Here is a 14,829-nt window from a genome sequence, read left to right as displayed (position 1 = left end):
GCTGTATCCGCCCCTGCCATGTATCACATTGTGATAATGTGGACTGGATGGAAATGTATTTCTTTGGGTAACCCTATTTACAGGTAAACAATCCGATTTGCTGACTCCGACCGTTCACGTGTAAGTCGGCACTGTTTGTATTACTTGGTAAAACTTTTGAATATTATTGAATATTGATATATTTACCGTATTTCCCCAAACAGACGCCACCAATAGTCAGGGGTTGTTAATTGTTTTGTGATCTGGAATAATCAATTTCTTGACCCAGTGTGTATTAGAAACCCTGCCCAATTAGTTGTTTACACGGGTCAATTTTCTCTGTAAGGCGTCTGTTAGAGTAAATACGGTAAAGAATGTGTATGTGGTAACACTGCTTCAATACTTCTACCGTTTTGTCTCTGACATGGGCAGAGAACTATCTATTCCTTGCCAAAATTGGAGAGTTTTCGACCTTCACCTTCTTTGTCTGAGTGGCAGACCTGCACGTTCTTTATTATTATTATTATTATTTATTGATGAGTGTGAGTTATTGTTATACATTTCGTCCAGTGTTTTGTTCAGAGCACAGATATAATAAAACATTGAACACTGCGTGTTTTTTCCCGTTTTGTTTAAACTATAATTCAAAATATAGCGACACGTCACACCAGTGAGTGAGTATGCTTTTACGCCGCTCTTAAAACTATTCCAGCAATATCACGGCGGGAACACCAGAGTTGGGCTTCACACATTTGTTGTATATACAACACCCATTGTACCCATATTGGGAATCGAACCCGGGTCTTTGGCGTGACGAGCGAACGCATGAAACACTGGGCTGGTTAACCACCCTTCCAATCAGATATTGGACGAGGAAAGAATAACAATTCAATGATACGAAAGTCGTTTGCCATCACAAATATTTAAACACAAATGTTACTATCTTAAATTAAGACCGATGGTTCCGATCTTATCCGGATTCATGTTTCCTTTCTCTTTTTTATATCAAGATTTGTTGATCCACTCAAGGTGTGGGCCTACAAAAACATTTCTCTCGAGTGTTTGTCGCCAGAACCCGATTCCGGAAAATGACACTTCAGATGGTTTGGCAATTTCACACGTGTACATAACATCATCATTATGGCTCTCAAAGGGATGGGGGTAACCTAGTGGTTAAAGCGTTGGCTCGTCACGCCGAAGACCCGGGTTCGATTTCCCACATGGGCACAATGTGTTAAGCCCATTTCTGGTGTCCCCCGCCGTGATATTGCTGGAATATTGCTAAAAGCGGCGTAAAACTAAACTCAGTCAGTCAGTATGGCTCTCAAAACTTAAGAAATTTCGTTCTGTCTTGCATCGAGGGCGGTGGGGTAGCCTAGTGATTAAAGCGTTCGCTCGCCAAAGACCTGGGTTCGATTCCCCACATGGGTACAATGTGTGGAGCCCATTTCTGGTGTCCCCAAGGGGACAAGCTTACAACTTACATTGTGCTCTCACATCTGTTTGTATTCTGATAGTACACTGTGTGAGATAATTGACTCTCGACCGTCAATCAGTAATTATGAAACAATTGTCTCGCTGTTAGACTGGCTGTCTAATGAGGAAGCATGATTATAAAATTACTGTCAAGCGTGAAACAAAGAAACTGTGATGTAGAATCCAGACACACGCAACTCTGACATTACAGGCAGTTTATTCATCTAACAAGGTGGCCTCGGTTCAACATACATACATTTGTCTGATTGCATATCTTCGCAGCACGTGATCCGTGAATGTACTAAAGCCTAATGCTGCCACTTGAAGCATAAATATTTCTTCAGCAAAATTTCAAGTTTTTGAAGAAGTTTGAAATAACGAGAAAACACTCCCAAAGTTCGACGAATAATCGAAACAACGGGAAAACCATTAAAAAATATTTGATGTTTCAAAAGCGGCAGCATCAGGCTTTCGTATGAATGGAGGTTAATGTGCCAGAACTATTCATTGAGCATGTGGCAGTTTTGAGCATGATATAAACATCAACCACATTTAACATGTTTAAAAGAGAGTAAGGGATGATGAGTTTACGCCGAATTTCTTCCTTAAGCATCGTTTTGCAACTTGCGTGAACATCTCCATGCATTTCAATAGCTTTCTACAGAATGTCTCTTGCAATGTGGTTGGACGTTTTTTGACGTGGTGAGCATTTCATCGGATTAAATCCAAGGTAAACTTGCGATTGGGACATGGGTACGCAATAGAATGGGAATAAGACCAATTTGACAATCGAAGATGAGCTAAATCTTGGTTTAGTAAAGTTTCAACCTATTTTACATTTTCTCCTCATATACTCTGTACTGTTTTCTGTCAATATATTCCTATACAATATAACCCCCTTCACAACTACATTAAGATTAGTGATTCTTAGTGTGAAACACTTAATATCTGAAACATATCCCTAGATAGGCTTGTCCCTGTTTACCAATGTACAAAGGCACAAGAAATCTCATGGAGTGGAGGAAGCCATCGAGCAATACAAAAAGACCGAGAGCAACATATATGCCCAAATAAGTCGCATTGGAATTCCATTTTTGCACACGCACTTGCACGTTAAGTCTTAAGGATCGGGGAAAAATGACAATAATTTAATCATTTTCGTGGGATTAAGCAGCGCCTTGAATGTACGCTCGATAACTGCCTTGACTTCATAGCATCAGATCAACGAGTTGTCATGTATCCTTATGAGTAGCTGTTCCGACTCATGAGTACAATGTACGGCACATATCCAATAAAAACCGGACAATCTTCCGGCGCCAACTCCATGTCCCCGGTATAACAATACCCGTATTCATCAACCTGGACATTGGGCAATCCAAACTTCTCCTTATAGAGACGGTCGTACTCTCGAGCCCCTAAACGTTGGCGACAAGCGTTCATCACGAACACCATGTCACCTTCTATTACACAGTCTCCGTTCGGGTATATCTCCACTTGTTGGCGAGGTCGTGTGTTGAGAACGTAGTCGTCGAAGAGGCGGTCGTAGTCGCTGTGTAAGATCCAGCGACAGTCAAGTAGGTGGAGGGTCTCCCCTAATATGGTACAGTCACCATTTGAGCTGAACGTCACCTCGGAGCGCAGAGAGAAGTCGTTGTTGAAGGAGCGGTCGTGACGATTGGGCACTGTTGGACATAGATTCCAGTGTATATGTGGGGAATAGTTCCCAGGAATAACGTCTTAACTATTGACTATTTTCTCATTGTTAAGGAATAATCTGTGCTGGGGTCATCAGTAGGTTTGGTTCGGTTCGTTGTTTAACTCCGCACTCAGCAATATTCCAGCTGTATGGCGGCGGTCTGTAAATAATCGAGTGTGGACCAGACAGTCAAGTGATCAGCATAAACATCATCTACGCAAATGGGATACGAAGACACGTCTGAACCAAGTCAGCGCGCCTGACCACCCGATCCCGTTAGTCACCTCTTACGACAAGCATGGGTTACTGAAGGCCAATTCTAACCCGAATGTTCACGGGTTCTGGGCTTGTAAGCTGAACCACTAAGATGAGGCCAAAAGCACAGCCGATTGAAGAGTTAGTAAAGGTGTTAGAAACTACACTGCAACGTCGCCCCTGTTGTTCGTCCATACATCCTACTCTTCCTGTAGTGTGGGGGCGGTGGGGAAGCCTAATGGTTAAAGCCGTTGGCTCGTCACGCCGAAGACCCGGGTTCGAATCCCCACATGGGAACAATGTGTGAAGCCCATTTCTGGTGTCCCCCGCCGTGATGTTGCTGGAATATTGCAAAAGCGGCGTAAAACCAAACTCAGTCAGTCAGTCAGTCCTTTAGTGTGATATACAAAAGGTATTTCCTTACCTTCCTTGGGTACGATGGCTGCTCTGGTGATCACACCCATGGTCTGGTGACAGTAAACGAGATACGAGGTTAGAGGTTAAGTACCAGTCGTTGCATGAGTGAGTGAGTTTACTTTTACGAGGGGCGATCAAAACGTATGTAGAATCACCAAGAAAACGATACAAATGCAGTTATTTTTATGTTTTATTTTTCTACATATTATCTGTCAAGCTCAAGCAATTTGGTTTTGCTATGTTCCAGTTTCACGATCCCCATTTTGTTTGACCTTTTATCTTGGTACCCTCAAAAAACGCAAAATCTACAATAAATGCATCAAAAACTTCAGGAAACAAAATATGCAAAAAATATGTTGTGTGTTTGAGATTAATAGAAGTCCCCTAGAATCACACTTAGATATTAAAGTTCATAAAAAAGCAATTTGAAATTACAATCGCTTGTTAAAGTGACTGCCCCCTTCATGTTGACTAAAAGAGCTTGTTTTGGAGACACTACCCATCCCCCTTTCAGATGACGTAATCATAAGGGCATAGCTTATTCTAATGTTTTCACTTATGCATACATGATGCCAAGGGTTCAAACTAAATACTGAATGGTCACACAAATGTCAGCTCACAATATATTGTAAACAGAGCCAGCTTGAATATCTGGACACGATGTTTTTGAAAGATTAAAATGGGGGTGTCCTTAAAAAATAGCCCCCGACTAAATATATATCAGGCAATCCAAATCTTTGACTGCCAATACTATACTGAACATATTTTATATGACATTATCTGAGGGCATACCATTATCCAAGAGGTACCAAAAGACAAATCGTTTTTCATTTTCTGTAATTTTTTAAGAAATATTATACCCCAATGTGTTGTGATGACAAATATAATCTTCATGGGTAGGGCGTTACATGAAATAAACCATAGTATAAACATGTATAAAAAAGTGGGCAAAATAAATGATACACTCATGATTGGTTAGGGCTAAAATATAAAAACAAACAAACAAAATCACTGATGATTGGTTATTCCATGTTGATGCACTTGATGCGGATGTAATGCGACTAGACGAATCAAATCAGTGAGTATCTCACAACAGGTTACGTTCCCTGGAGTGAGTTTAGTTTCTCGCCGCACTCAGCAATATTCCAGCTATATGGCGGCGGTCTGTAAATAATCCAGTCTGGACCAGACAATCCAGTGACCAACATCATGAGCATCGATCTGCGCAAATGGGAACCGATGACATGTGTCAACCAAGCCAAGCGAGCCTGACCACCCGATCCCGTTAGTCGCCTCTTACGACAAGCATGGGTTGCTGAAGGTTCATTGAATCCCGGACCTTCACGGGTACGTTCCCTGGAAGTCTCATGGAAAATGGTGTCACAATTTCTCAGTGAGTGAAGAGTAAACTTTATTTTGCCGTACACTTTAGTATGTTGATAAGCGATCGTAATTTATGACGTAGCTATGCTTTTAATCGCCGGTTTGTCTGATCCAGATTGGCTGTTGAGGTACAGCTGAAATACTACTGGGAGTGGCGTTTATCAACATTAATTAACTACCTATTTCACAACTATTCGCAAACCGAGGCCCCCTTGTGTAGAGGGAATAATTCATTGTGAAAAGGAACATCATGGTTCAGCCATTGATTTGAATTTCGATAATCGGGTCCGTATATATACATTGTCACCGTGGCGAAGTGTATGTAGCCTCGCCTGTCGCGTTGTGTGAGTTTCTACATGAGGTACAGGCAAGGGAGGTATACCTTTGTTCACCCAGAAGCAACATCGAGAGAGTGAGTATGGTTTTACGACGCTTCCAGCAATATCACGGCGGGGACACCAGAAATGGGCTTCACACATTGTACCCATGTGGGGAATCGAACCCTGGTCTTCGGCGTGACGAGCCAATATTTTTACCACTGGGCTACACTACCGTCCCTAACAACAGCGAATGAGAGACGGGTAGTTTGGGCTGTATACTACCAAAGGAGATGAGAAAGAATTTCCCGGTGGGGGAGCCAGCGAATGGGACTTCTCCAAGGAAACGCTTCCTAGTCGAACCAGCCCGGTTACACTCATCATCAGCTCATGTACCCTAGCCTCTACACCCAGCGAAGGGGTACCCGTGAAGATCCGGGTTAGAATTGGTCTTCAGCAACCTATAGTCTTGTCGTAAAAGGCGACTAATGGGACCGGTTGGTTAGTCTCGCTGATTTGGTTGACACATGTCATCTTATCACATATGTGTAGATTGCTCATGCTGTTGATCACTGGATTGTCTGGTCAAGACTCGATTATTTACAGGCCACCGCCATACAGCTGGAATATTGTTGAGCGCGACGTTGAACAACAAACCAAATAACCAACCCTTCGAATGGGACTTCCCCGGGGAAGCGCTTCCAACTCGAACCCATCAAGAGGTGAGGTGAGGCGAAATTGGGTTTAACGTCGTGTTGAGAATATTTCGCTCATATGACGACGTGCATGCGTGTGTATGTGTATGTGCGGCTGCTTGTACTAGCCCAGATTTAAGCTGGTTTATAGTGCTAGCCCACTGAGATACCATGCCGCAGTGAAGCATGAATACCCCACTCAGACACATTATACTGACTCCGAGACGACCAGTCCTTGTTGTACCCATTAATGCCGAGCGCCAGGCAGGGACCAACAAGTACCATATTTTAACGTCTTTTGGTATGACGCGGTCGGGGATCGACAGTCCGGAGACTCTCTGAAGGGCATTTAGAAGTGATACACATAAAGGCAAGAATTTTATGGATGTCAACGTCTTTATTGTGATGGACACGACGTTTCGAAGTATATTCTTACTCCTTACTCCGGAGACTGTTGCCTAATCCAGAGCATCATAAGGGCTGGCAGCAAACTCGGGTTTCCTCCTAATGTCAGCCATGCATTAGGGCTCAGTTTTGCGTCATCAAACGGGGATGTTATTTTTGTTGCCGAAACAAAAATGAGTAATTGTTTGCTGTTTTCCAGCCAACTCACCCCTAAATCTACCAAACATGAAATATATCCCTTTGAACTTAAGACCCCCATCCCCTCCATCAGCTCACTCATTACCCCCTACTTTCCTGTCAAGCCAATACGGACAACCGCTAGTGTGTCTGCCTCGCATTCCAGGCTAAAGTCTGCCACAGTTCAGCGAGGTGTTTGTTGGTGGCCTTGATTAAAGGACTTTCTTGAATAAACACCAGGTCTGAAAGACTTGCGAGGATAAACAAATGCTCTGTCGCGAATACATAAAGCGCTGGCCGTGGTCCTAGGACAAAAACAACTTTTACCGTATTGCCTTTGTTACACAACCAACTTGAATAACCGCTCATTTCAGAACCCAATCATCAATTAATGACATACTTAGCATTGCCGTTTGGCATTAAACACCAAACAGACCAAAGTTTAGTACACAGATTTCATTTCGTTATCTTGATAGTGTACAAAGTACTTCAAAGGCAAGTGAAAATTGTAAAAACGATTTAGTATGATATTACATTGTATATTAGGATATACGGTATATTGCGTTGAACTGAATTCTCTGCTGACAACAGCCTCCATAAAGCTCAATTGGCACAAGTATAGCTCCACAACGGTAAATTTACGGTAAATTATACTACTAAATATTTGTTTATTCCTTAATGTGTGAATAGCTGTTGAATAGCTGTAATGTTATAAGACCAGTGTCATTCTAAACGGTAATAATTCAGACGTAACTGAAGGCTTGGACAATGGTAATTATACCAGTGTTCAGAAAATGCATGAATTCACCCATAACCACTCTACACATTCCTGCATATCTGATTCTTCATATCAATTTCACGCCGAGTAAAGGAAAACGTCATCATTCGTACAGGACGAGCAAGTAATCAAAGCTTCAATGAGGAAAACAGATCGCAAATTTATAATAGTGAAAAGAAACGAAATGTGAATATTTACTTACCAGCAGGAGACATACTATCTTCATGACAGCAGATACTGTGCAGTCTAAAGGAAGCTGAAGTATTATTGACGATGCGACAACAGGAACTTTCGAGCTTTCAATGGTAGTTGGAAACTCTCCTAAACACAAGTTGAACTATGCTCCCAAGATACACGGATGTTCGACTGCTCGTTAACTCGTTGGTTAAGGGACGCGCAGTTTGATGTCATCCGAATGGTGAATCTGAATGTCATGTGTCAACATTTTCCGGTAATGGCATTTTCATCGTTTACGGCGATTATCATGTTCAAATTAAAAGTCGCATTGCCTTTCAACGTTGAAATATCTATTTCGATAATTGCCTTTATGTTGATATGATTTAATTGCCTGATTATATTTAATAACCGACTTTATTCACCATCAGATCAATTTCTATGTCTTTTAGAAATTATATTTTTTTGTATGTTGATAATTACATACATTGTGTAACTCTTTGACATGAAAAAGGAAAGTATGTGTGACTGAGTTTGTTATAACTTAACTTGGATGAGTAGTGCAGTTATATATCGACCTGGAAGCTTGACAATGAGTTGTCGTTTCTATTCATTTGAACTTTTTCTGCATTCACACAGCTGAATGACATCACATTGTCAAACTAAAGAAAATACTTGAAAGAAATTAATTTGACAAAAACTTACACACACATATATTTGAAGAGTTAACTGATTTTAATGTCGAGAGAGTACCTTAATAAAGATATATAAAGGATGAAAGTCAACCAAATTGGCCATAATTATTTAGGCCAGAAATTACTTATATCAGTACACGTGAACACCCAGGATCTGATGGTCAGGGACACTGACTTGGTTAACACATGTCACCGTATCCCAATTGCGTAGATCGATGTTCATGATGTTGATCAATGGTGGTCCAGACTCGATGATTTACTGAAAACCTACATATAGCTTGACTATTGCTGGATGAGGCGTTAAACAACAAGTAAACTTAATCAGTCCCGGAACTGTTGTCGATGACTCTAGTTAATGTTTTTACCAAAGTTTATAATTTGATATTCGACGATGCGGGCTTTCAAGAAGACTATAATGTTATATCCGTAGATGAAGGTATCTTTTGCATAGATTTAAGTATCTTCTACGTAGGCGATAATCTTGTAGACTGGCACAAATGTGCTTCCATAATCCTAACCCTACACCACTAACGTCAGTTACATGCGTAAGAAAGATAATAATGTCTTCATTCACTTTTGCATGTTTGATTAATGTGCGAATAGTGTTGATATGTGTGAATAGTGCTGATATGTGCGAATAACGTTGATATGTGCGAATAGCGTTGATATGTGCGAATAGTGTCAATCATCGACACTGAGGATATTGGACTTATTCTGGAACGTGGTCTTGAGTACTTCGCATAGGCCACAAATCAGGCGACGTTGGGTATTGGAAGAGTGAGTAATTGGAAGGGTGGCGTGTTCTGGTGCTTAACCCTGAGATTCCCTAGGGCTTGTACAAGTCGCTAATCAAGACAGACAGACAGACAGAAATATTTTATTTAAGTGTCGCAAGTCAGTTACATAAGATATGTACCTACATAAAAACATTCATGGATAAAGAAGAAACTGACATCCAGCCATGAATTGGCTTACGAGACACTGGACTATAAAAGCCAACATTATCGTTAATATACATTTTTAAAATAATTAATTATTGCTGAAGTGCGCAGGCTTAAAATTCGGTTAAACTACGAACAGAAGCGGACCTAACATCGTCTCGACCACGCTAAAGATTATTCAACAGGGGAGAACTGATTCGGAGTAAATGCGGTGGGCATGCGTGCGTGCCTGTGTGCGTGTGCGTGGGTCGCTAAGTTGATTTTTCATATCTACTCATCAATCACAACCACTTCCAAATGATGTCCATTCAAGATACATTCATTACCACAATGGTGCAATTCCTGTTCTAGTTGAAGTTTTGTATAGTTTAATAATGCCAATCACGCTGTCATTATATCCTAGTATGCGGCACATGTCTGCTATCAATTATATTGTTTCCGGGTAGGAATATTTAGGACGGTTGCTTGTCGTAATGGAAAGGGTCGTCCGGCTTTGTGACACGGTTGATTGAATGTAATCGCATCACAATTGAGAGCATAGATGATCGTGATGTGATCCTGACCGCCGTTTAACAGCAGGAATATTGCAGGTGTTGAGTAAAACACGCCACCCACCCAGCCACCCAAAGTCTTTAATATCACCCACTTTGTATATATTTATCGTAAATATATGACTATGTGCCATGGAAACTCGAAATGGATTTTGATGAAATCACAAGGTATCAAATAACACCATTACACCAATAGATATATCCATGTGCCAAGGTGGAGAAATACTGTACGGTATTCAAGATCTGTTCCGACACCTGACACAACTAGAGATCGATAGGGTATTTGGGTGCATGAGTGCGTGAGTTTAGGTTTACGACGCTTTTAGCAATATTCCAGCAATATCACGGCGGAGGACCCCAGAAATGGGCTTCACACATTGTACCCATGTGGGGAATCGAACCTGGGTCGTCGGCGTGACGAGCCAACGCTTTCACCACTGGGCTACCCCACCCTTTAATACGAGAGAAGGCACGTGTATGAGATCAAGACATAAGAGAGAAGTTGAGCTAATGTTATACGCATTCTGAAAAATATATTTCCGTATATGCTGAAAATATAACCCTTCATTTTACGATAAAGACTCGCTTGTTTGACAATAATGATTAGTGAAAACAAAGAAACATATATCCAGAATGTGTCAATTTTAGTAATTAGTAACATAATTAGTGTCAAACTATGTTATGTTATGGTTTATGTTCATGAAACAAGATATGATATTTACGTTTTATTCAGTGACAAGGAAAATGAAATCCGAAGATGTTTCCCTTCCCTGTACGATTATATTGCTAAAAAATAACACACTGATATTCGTAGCTATATATCCTAACGAAATGCGTCATAACAATTAAAAAGCAGATAAAAGTGGATTCCATTGTGATTTTGCACCATGTTCTATTAAGATTCACAGAGACTTAAAATCGCAGTGAAAACCTCTGATGAAAATAGGTACAGTTGTTTTGATTAAAAATAGCAGGTCTAGTCAGTCTGTTCTTTCAGATCCATGGCCTAACAGAAGCATTTACCGTTATGACGTCAAAATGTTAAACATGCAGAGTTATATTATCGTACTTTGTCAAAATTGAAAGTTTACTTTAATGTTATAAACAGTCTTATGAACTATGAAATCAGATCACATTGAAATACGAAGTACCGCTTTCCAAAAATAAGACCGAATGCATCTATATCTACCGCACCTAATCCCACCCTGTACACACAAAGAGTGTTCTGGGGAAAATGTGAGTGTGAAGGAAGTGGACTTGCTTATTAGAATATTTAGAGAATGTGCCGTCGTTTCTATTTCATCCCTTTTGTGATGGAGAATAGAAGCACAAAGTGATAGACTGATACCTTCATATCGTCCAAACATTTATTATATACCCATGTAAACTTAGGATAGTAGTACAGAGGTGCAAGACGATGACCTGGTCACATTCCGTATTATTGAACCCCCACCGCTACGCTATGATTTCTTTTATTAAAAAGGTCACATGCAACGTAAAACACAACTTTGCAGATTCTGATACCCTTCGGTATGGACTTACCGAAACAAATCATCAAAAATGCAAATTCAACATATAAAGTTGAAAAATAACGCGATGAAAAAAACCGCGCGAAATCGTAGTTCAAACGATTCACTAATTTTCCCCCCGACTTTCCGGGGGGAAACTGGTTTCAACAGCTGGGATGCGCTCATAGCACGTGCGCAGTGAAATAGGTTCGCGCAACTTGGAAGCGGGTTGTCCGGTGAATACTCGGTGAAGGCTTTGGTGTGAGCTATTTTCCTAATGTTTTGTTGATATCTCACAGGCGCGAGCTTTTTATATGTTATGACAGTAAATAAACTGTTTATATAATTTCATTTGTCTATTTCACCACACGTTCTTCTTACCGAGTCACTTTCTCAGTTCGATACTTAAAAGCAATGTCATTATTTAGCGTTGATAGAATTTCTAACTGTGATATAGATATGTCGTTGTCACAGACAAAACTCAATGTCTTGTTTTATTGACACCTGTGTGTCTGCCTGCCTGTCTGCTAATGACAATATTCAATACACAACTGCGATCACTGACCACATGCAATTTGAACTTAACACCAATCAGGCTATACACCATAAACAAAATGCATTGATTTATGGCCCGAGTTCGGTCTCTGTCACATTATGTAATTACAGACAGGCAGGTGTGATACTTGAACACATGACATGTTATGATGTCTGTTGATTGCAAAATGTTATACACAAAAAATGAGCATGTATTTACAAAACCCAACATCTCTATATATACACACACAATGAGCCGTGAGGGCATCTGCAAATGAACCAGCCGTTACACTTGAGTGCACACCCACCCGCTCTGACTGGGTTCGGTATCCTGGCTGCTTCGTTTCTTGGGAAGCAAACCCAAGTGCACAATATTGCACTTTTGATTTGCGATTGTACGCTTATGATTTTGTTTATATGTTTTTTCATAACCAGCAATGTATATTATATGTCATGAATAAGTGATAATTGTGTTTTAATTATGTTTGATGTTTTGGTTGCATGTGACCTTTAAGTAACAGATTAATGCAAGACAAGAGGGTATATAATAAATATAGAACGTCATACTAGTGCACTTCGAACTCGTTGTTTCTCTGCTCCCATGACGTCTTCTTGTTCAATACAAAACATCCAAATGCACCAGTATGACGTCCTATATATATATATATATATTTAGTCAGTTGGTTATCGAGCTTACACTGTTTTTACAATGTCTACTGTGCAACGATCAAGGGCAAACGGAGATTGTATTAGCCACAATATTCTCATCTTCAGACCGAAACATTTGTGGACGGATATATGAAAACAGGGGTCCAGACGATCTCAGCTGACACTACAACTGCCTTTCTACGGTAACTGGGGTATCATTGGGTGTGGACAGCACCCGCAACTCATTCTTACACTTCACCATGAATGCGGAAGGTTATACTTTCCCCGCTACTCGGAACATTCTGACCAGCAAAATACACCCCCTATATCTACTGACTACGTTCTTCACAGGGAAAGTCCAGCATATCATGGCTTTCTGGGAATGGAGCCCACGTGACCACGGAAAGTTGTAGTGTGTAACCCATGCCCAGGCACCTTGGTCGTCTAGGTATAACTTACTTGTGAAACAGGACGTGTTTCCATTAAATTCAAGTCACTATCACTAAAAGAAATAGCCCTTACCCTACCACAATGTGTTGTGTAATACAATATAGTTTTGTCCTGAAATATTATAGTAGAATCCTATGGATGTATTTTGTCGAGATTTAGGCCAGAAATATAAAAATGCATAAGTTTGCTTTGCTCGATAAAGTATTCCGTGTTAAAAAATAATCCTTCAAAGAATAAAGATTATATGGCTACAAAATGGTACCTCATAACATTTTTCTAAAATTAACACCCTAGCGTTTTTTTTTTTTTCTTCAAGGAAAGCTGATAAGAACAACACATAGCTGTTGGAAGAAGCAAATGTTTTATCAGGTCTGGGACAACACTAAACTATAAATAGATGTATGAAAAGTCCCCATCTCCCATTCAGTACAGCCAACACGAAAAGATTCCATAATGACAAGGCACCATGACATAATGAACAAACGCTGCATAACAGTCTACATTACTGCTAATAGAGAGACAAACACACTACAAGATATGCGTTCTTCCAGTTCATAGGCTTTGGCTTCTTGCAGCAATACGACATCAATTCATATATAAATGTGCCTTCCACATCAACACGACGTAATAGTGATTCCAGAACGTTAGTTCTGTGAGGAAATCTACTGAATGTACAACCACAGCTGAATAATATTAATAAAGTTATTCTTTTGCTTAGAATAATTAATATTGAACTTACACATAAATAGCGACTTGTATGATTGATGATTCGAATCTTTCATCTGTATCAATCATTATTTCATGACATCACATTTGTAGGAAAAAGAAAATCTATCTGTCTAATCTATCTGTCTACCTACCTTATTACTTCACTGTCTGTCTATCTGTCTATCTATCTATCTTACTGTATGTCTATCTGTTTAATGTATCTAATCTTTCCATCCCGACTATAGATACTAGCTGCCATAGTTAGGAAACTGCATCAGTTGTTTATGTCTTGAAGTAACAAACATAACAATAAGAATCACACTTCTAAGGTCTAGCTTGATGTCTGGAGCTTGGCTTTATAAGCGGATCAATCAAGGATAGGCTCAATTCTATCCGATATCAATTTTGAGTGAGTGAGTGAGGTTAGTTTTAAGCCGCACTCAGCAATATTCCAGCTATATGGGAGCGGTTTGTAAATAATCGAGTCTGGACCAGACAATCCAGTGATCAACAGCATGCGCATCGATCTGCGCAATTGGGAACCGATGACATGTGTCAACCAAGTCAGCAAGCCTGACCACCCGATCCCGTTAGTCGTCTCTTACGACAAGCATGGGTAACTGAAGATCAATATTCTAAAGCGAACCTTCACGGGTGATATCAATTTTGTCACTGATGCAGCAAATCTTGAAATATCATCAACATAGGGTAATAATGCGATACACGCATTGCGCTACAAAGATTCCAAAACACCATCTCTTCATACCCTACTGGCGTTAAACCCTTAGTCGCTCTCATAACCAACAACAGAGAAAAGGTTTTCTAAAAATATAATGTACGCGATATGACCACAAACACGTTCTTTCATTACATTTTTATACGTAAATGTTCCTTACAATATGGAAGCATGATAGTAAATCGCATTTGAAAACGTTCCTTCTTGGAGAGCTTTTATTATTCACACCTGAACATTTCCGTTTATTGAGCTCATAACGTACAAAGTAGAAAATCTGTATCTAGTGTCTAAGGATATTATAATTTC

At 40.2% G+C, this 14,829-nt stretch overlaps 1 protein-coding gene across 1 annotated transcript; it reads right to left on the bottom strand.

Annotated features, from left to right (window-relative positions):
- Positions 1–1,655: 1,655 nt before the first annotated feature.
- LOC124282086 lies at positions 1,656–7,889 on the bottom strand. Its single transcript, XM_046718058.1, has 3 exons — positions 7,781–7,889; positions 3,831–3,873; positions 1,656–3,137 (listed from the first exon to the last, which is right to left on the bottom strand). The coding sequence occupies exons 1-3, from the start codon at positions 7,802–7,804 to the stop codon at positions 2,698–2,700; spliced, it is 507 nt and encodes a 168-aa protein (XP_046574014.1). The 5' UTR covers positions 7,805–7,889; the 3' UTR covers positions 1,656–2,697.
- Positions 7,890–14,829: the final 6,940 nt, after the last annotated feature.

Source organism: Haliotis rubra, unplaced genomic scaffold, assembly GCF_003918875.1.
Source record: "Haliotis rubra isolate DU_JTF1 unplaced genomic scaffold, ASM391887v1 Scf292, whole genome shotgun sequence".
NCBI lineage: Eukaryota > Metazoa > Mollusca > Gastropoda > Lepetellida > Haliotidae > Haliotis > Haliotis rubra.
The sequence above is the reverse complement of the archived record's forward strand: the minus strand, read 5'-3'. Positions and strand labels throughout refer to the sequence as shown.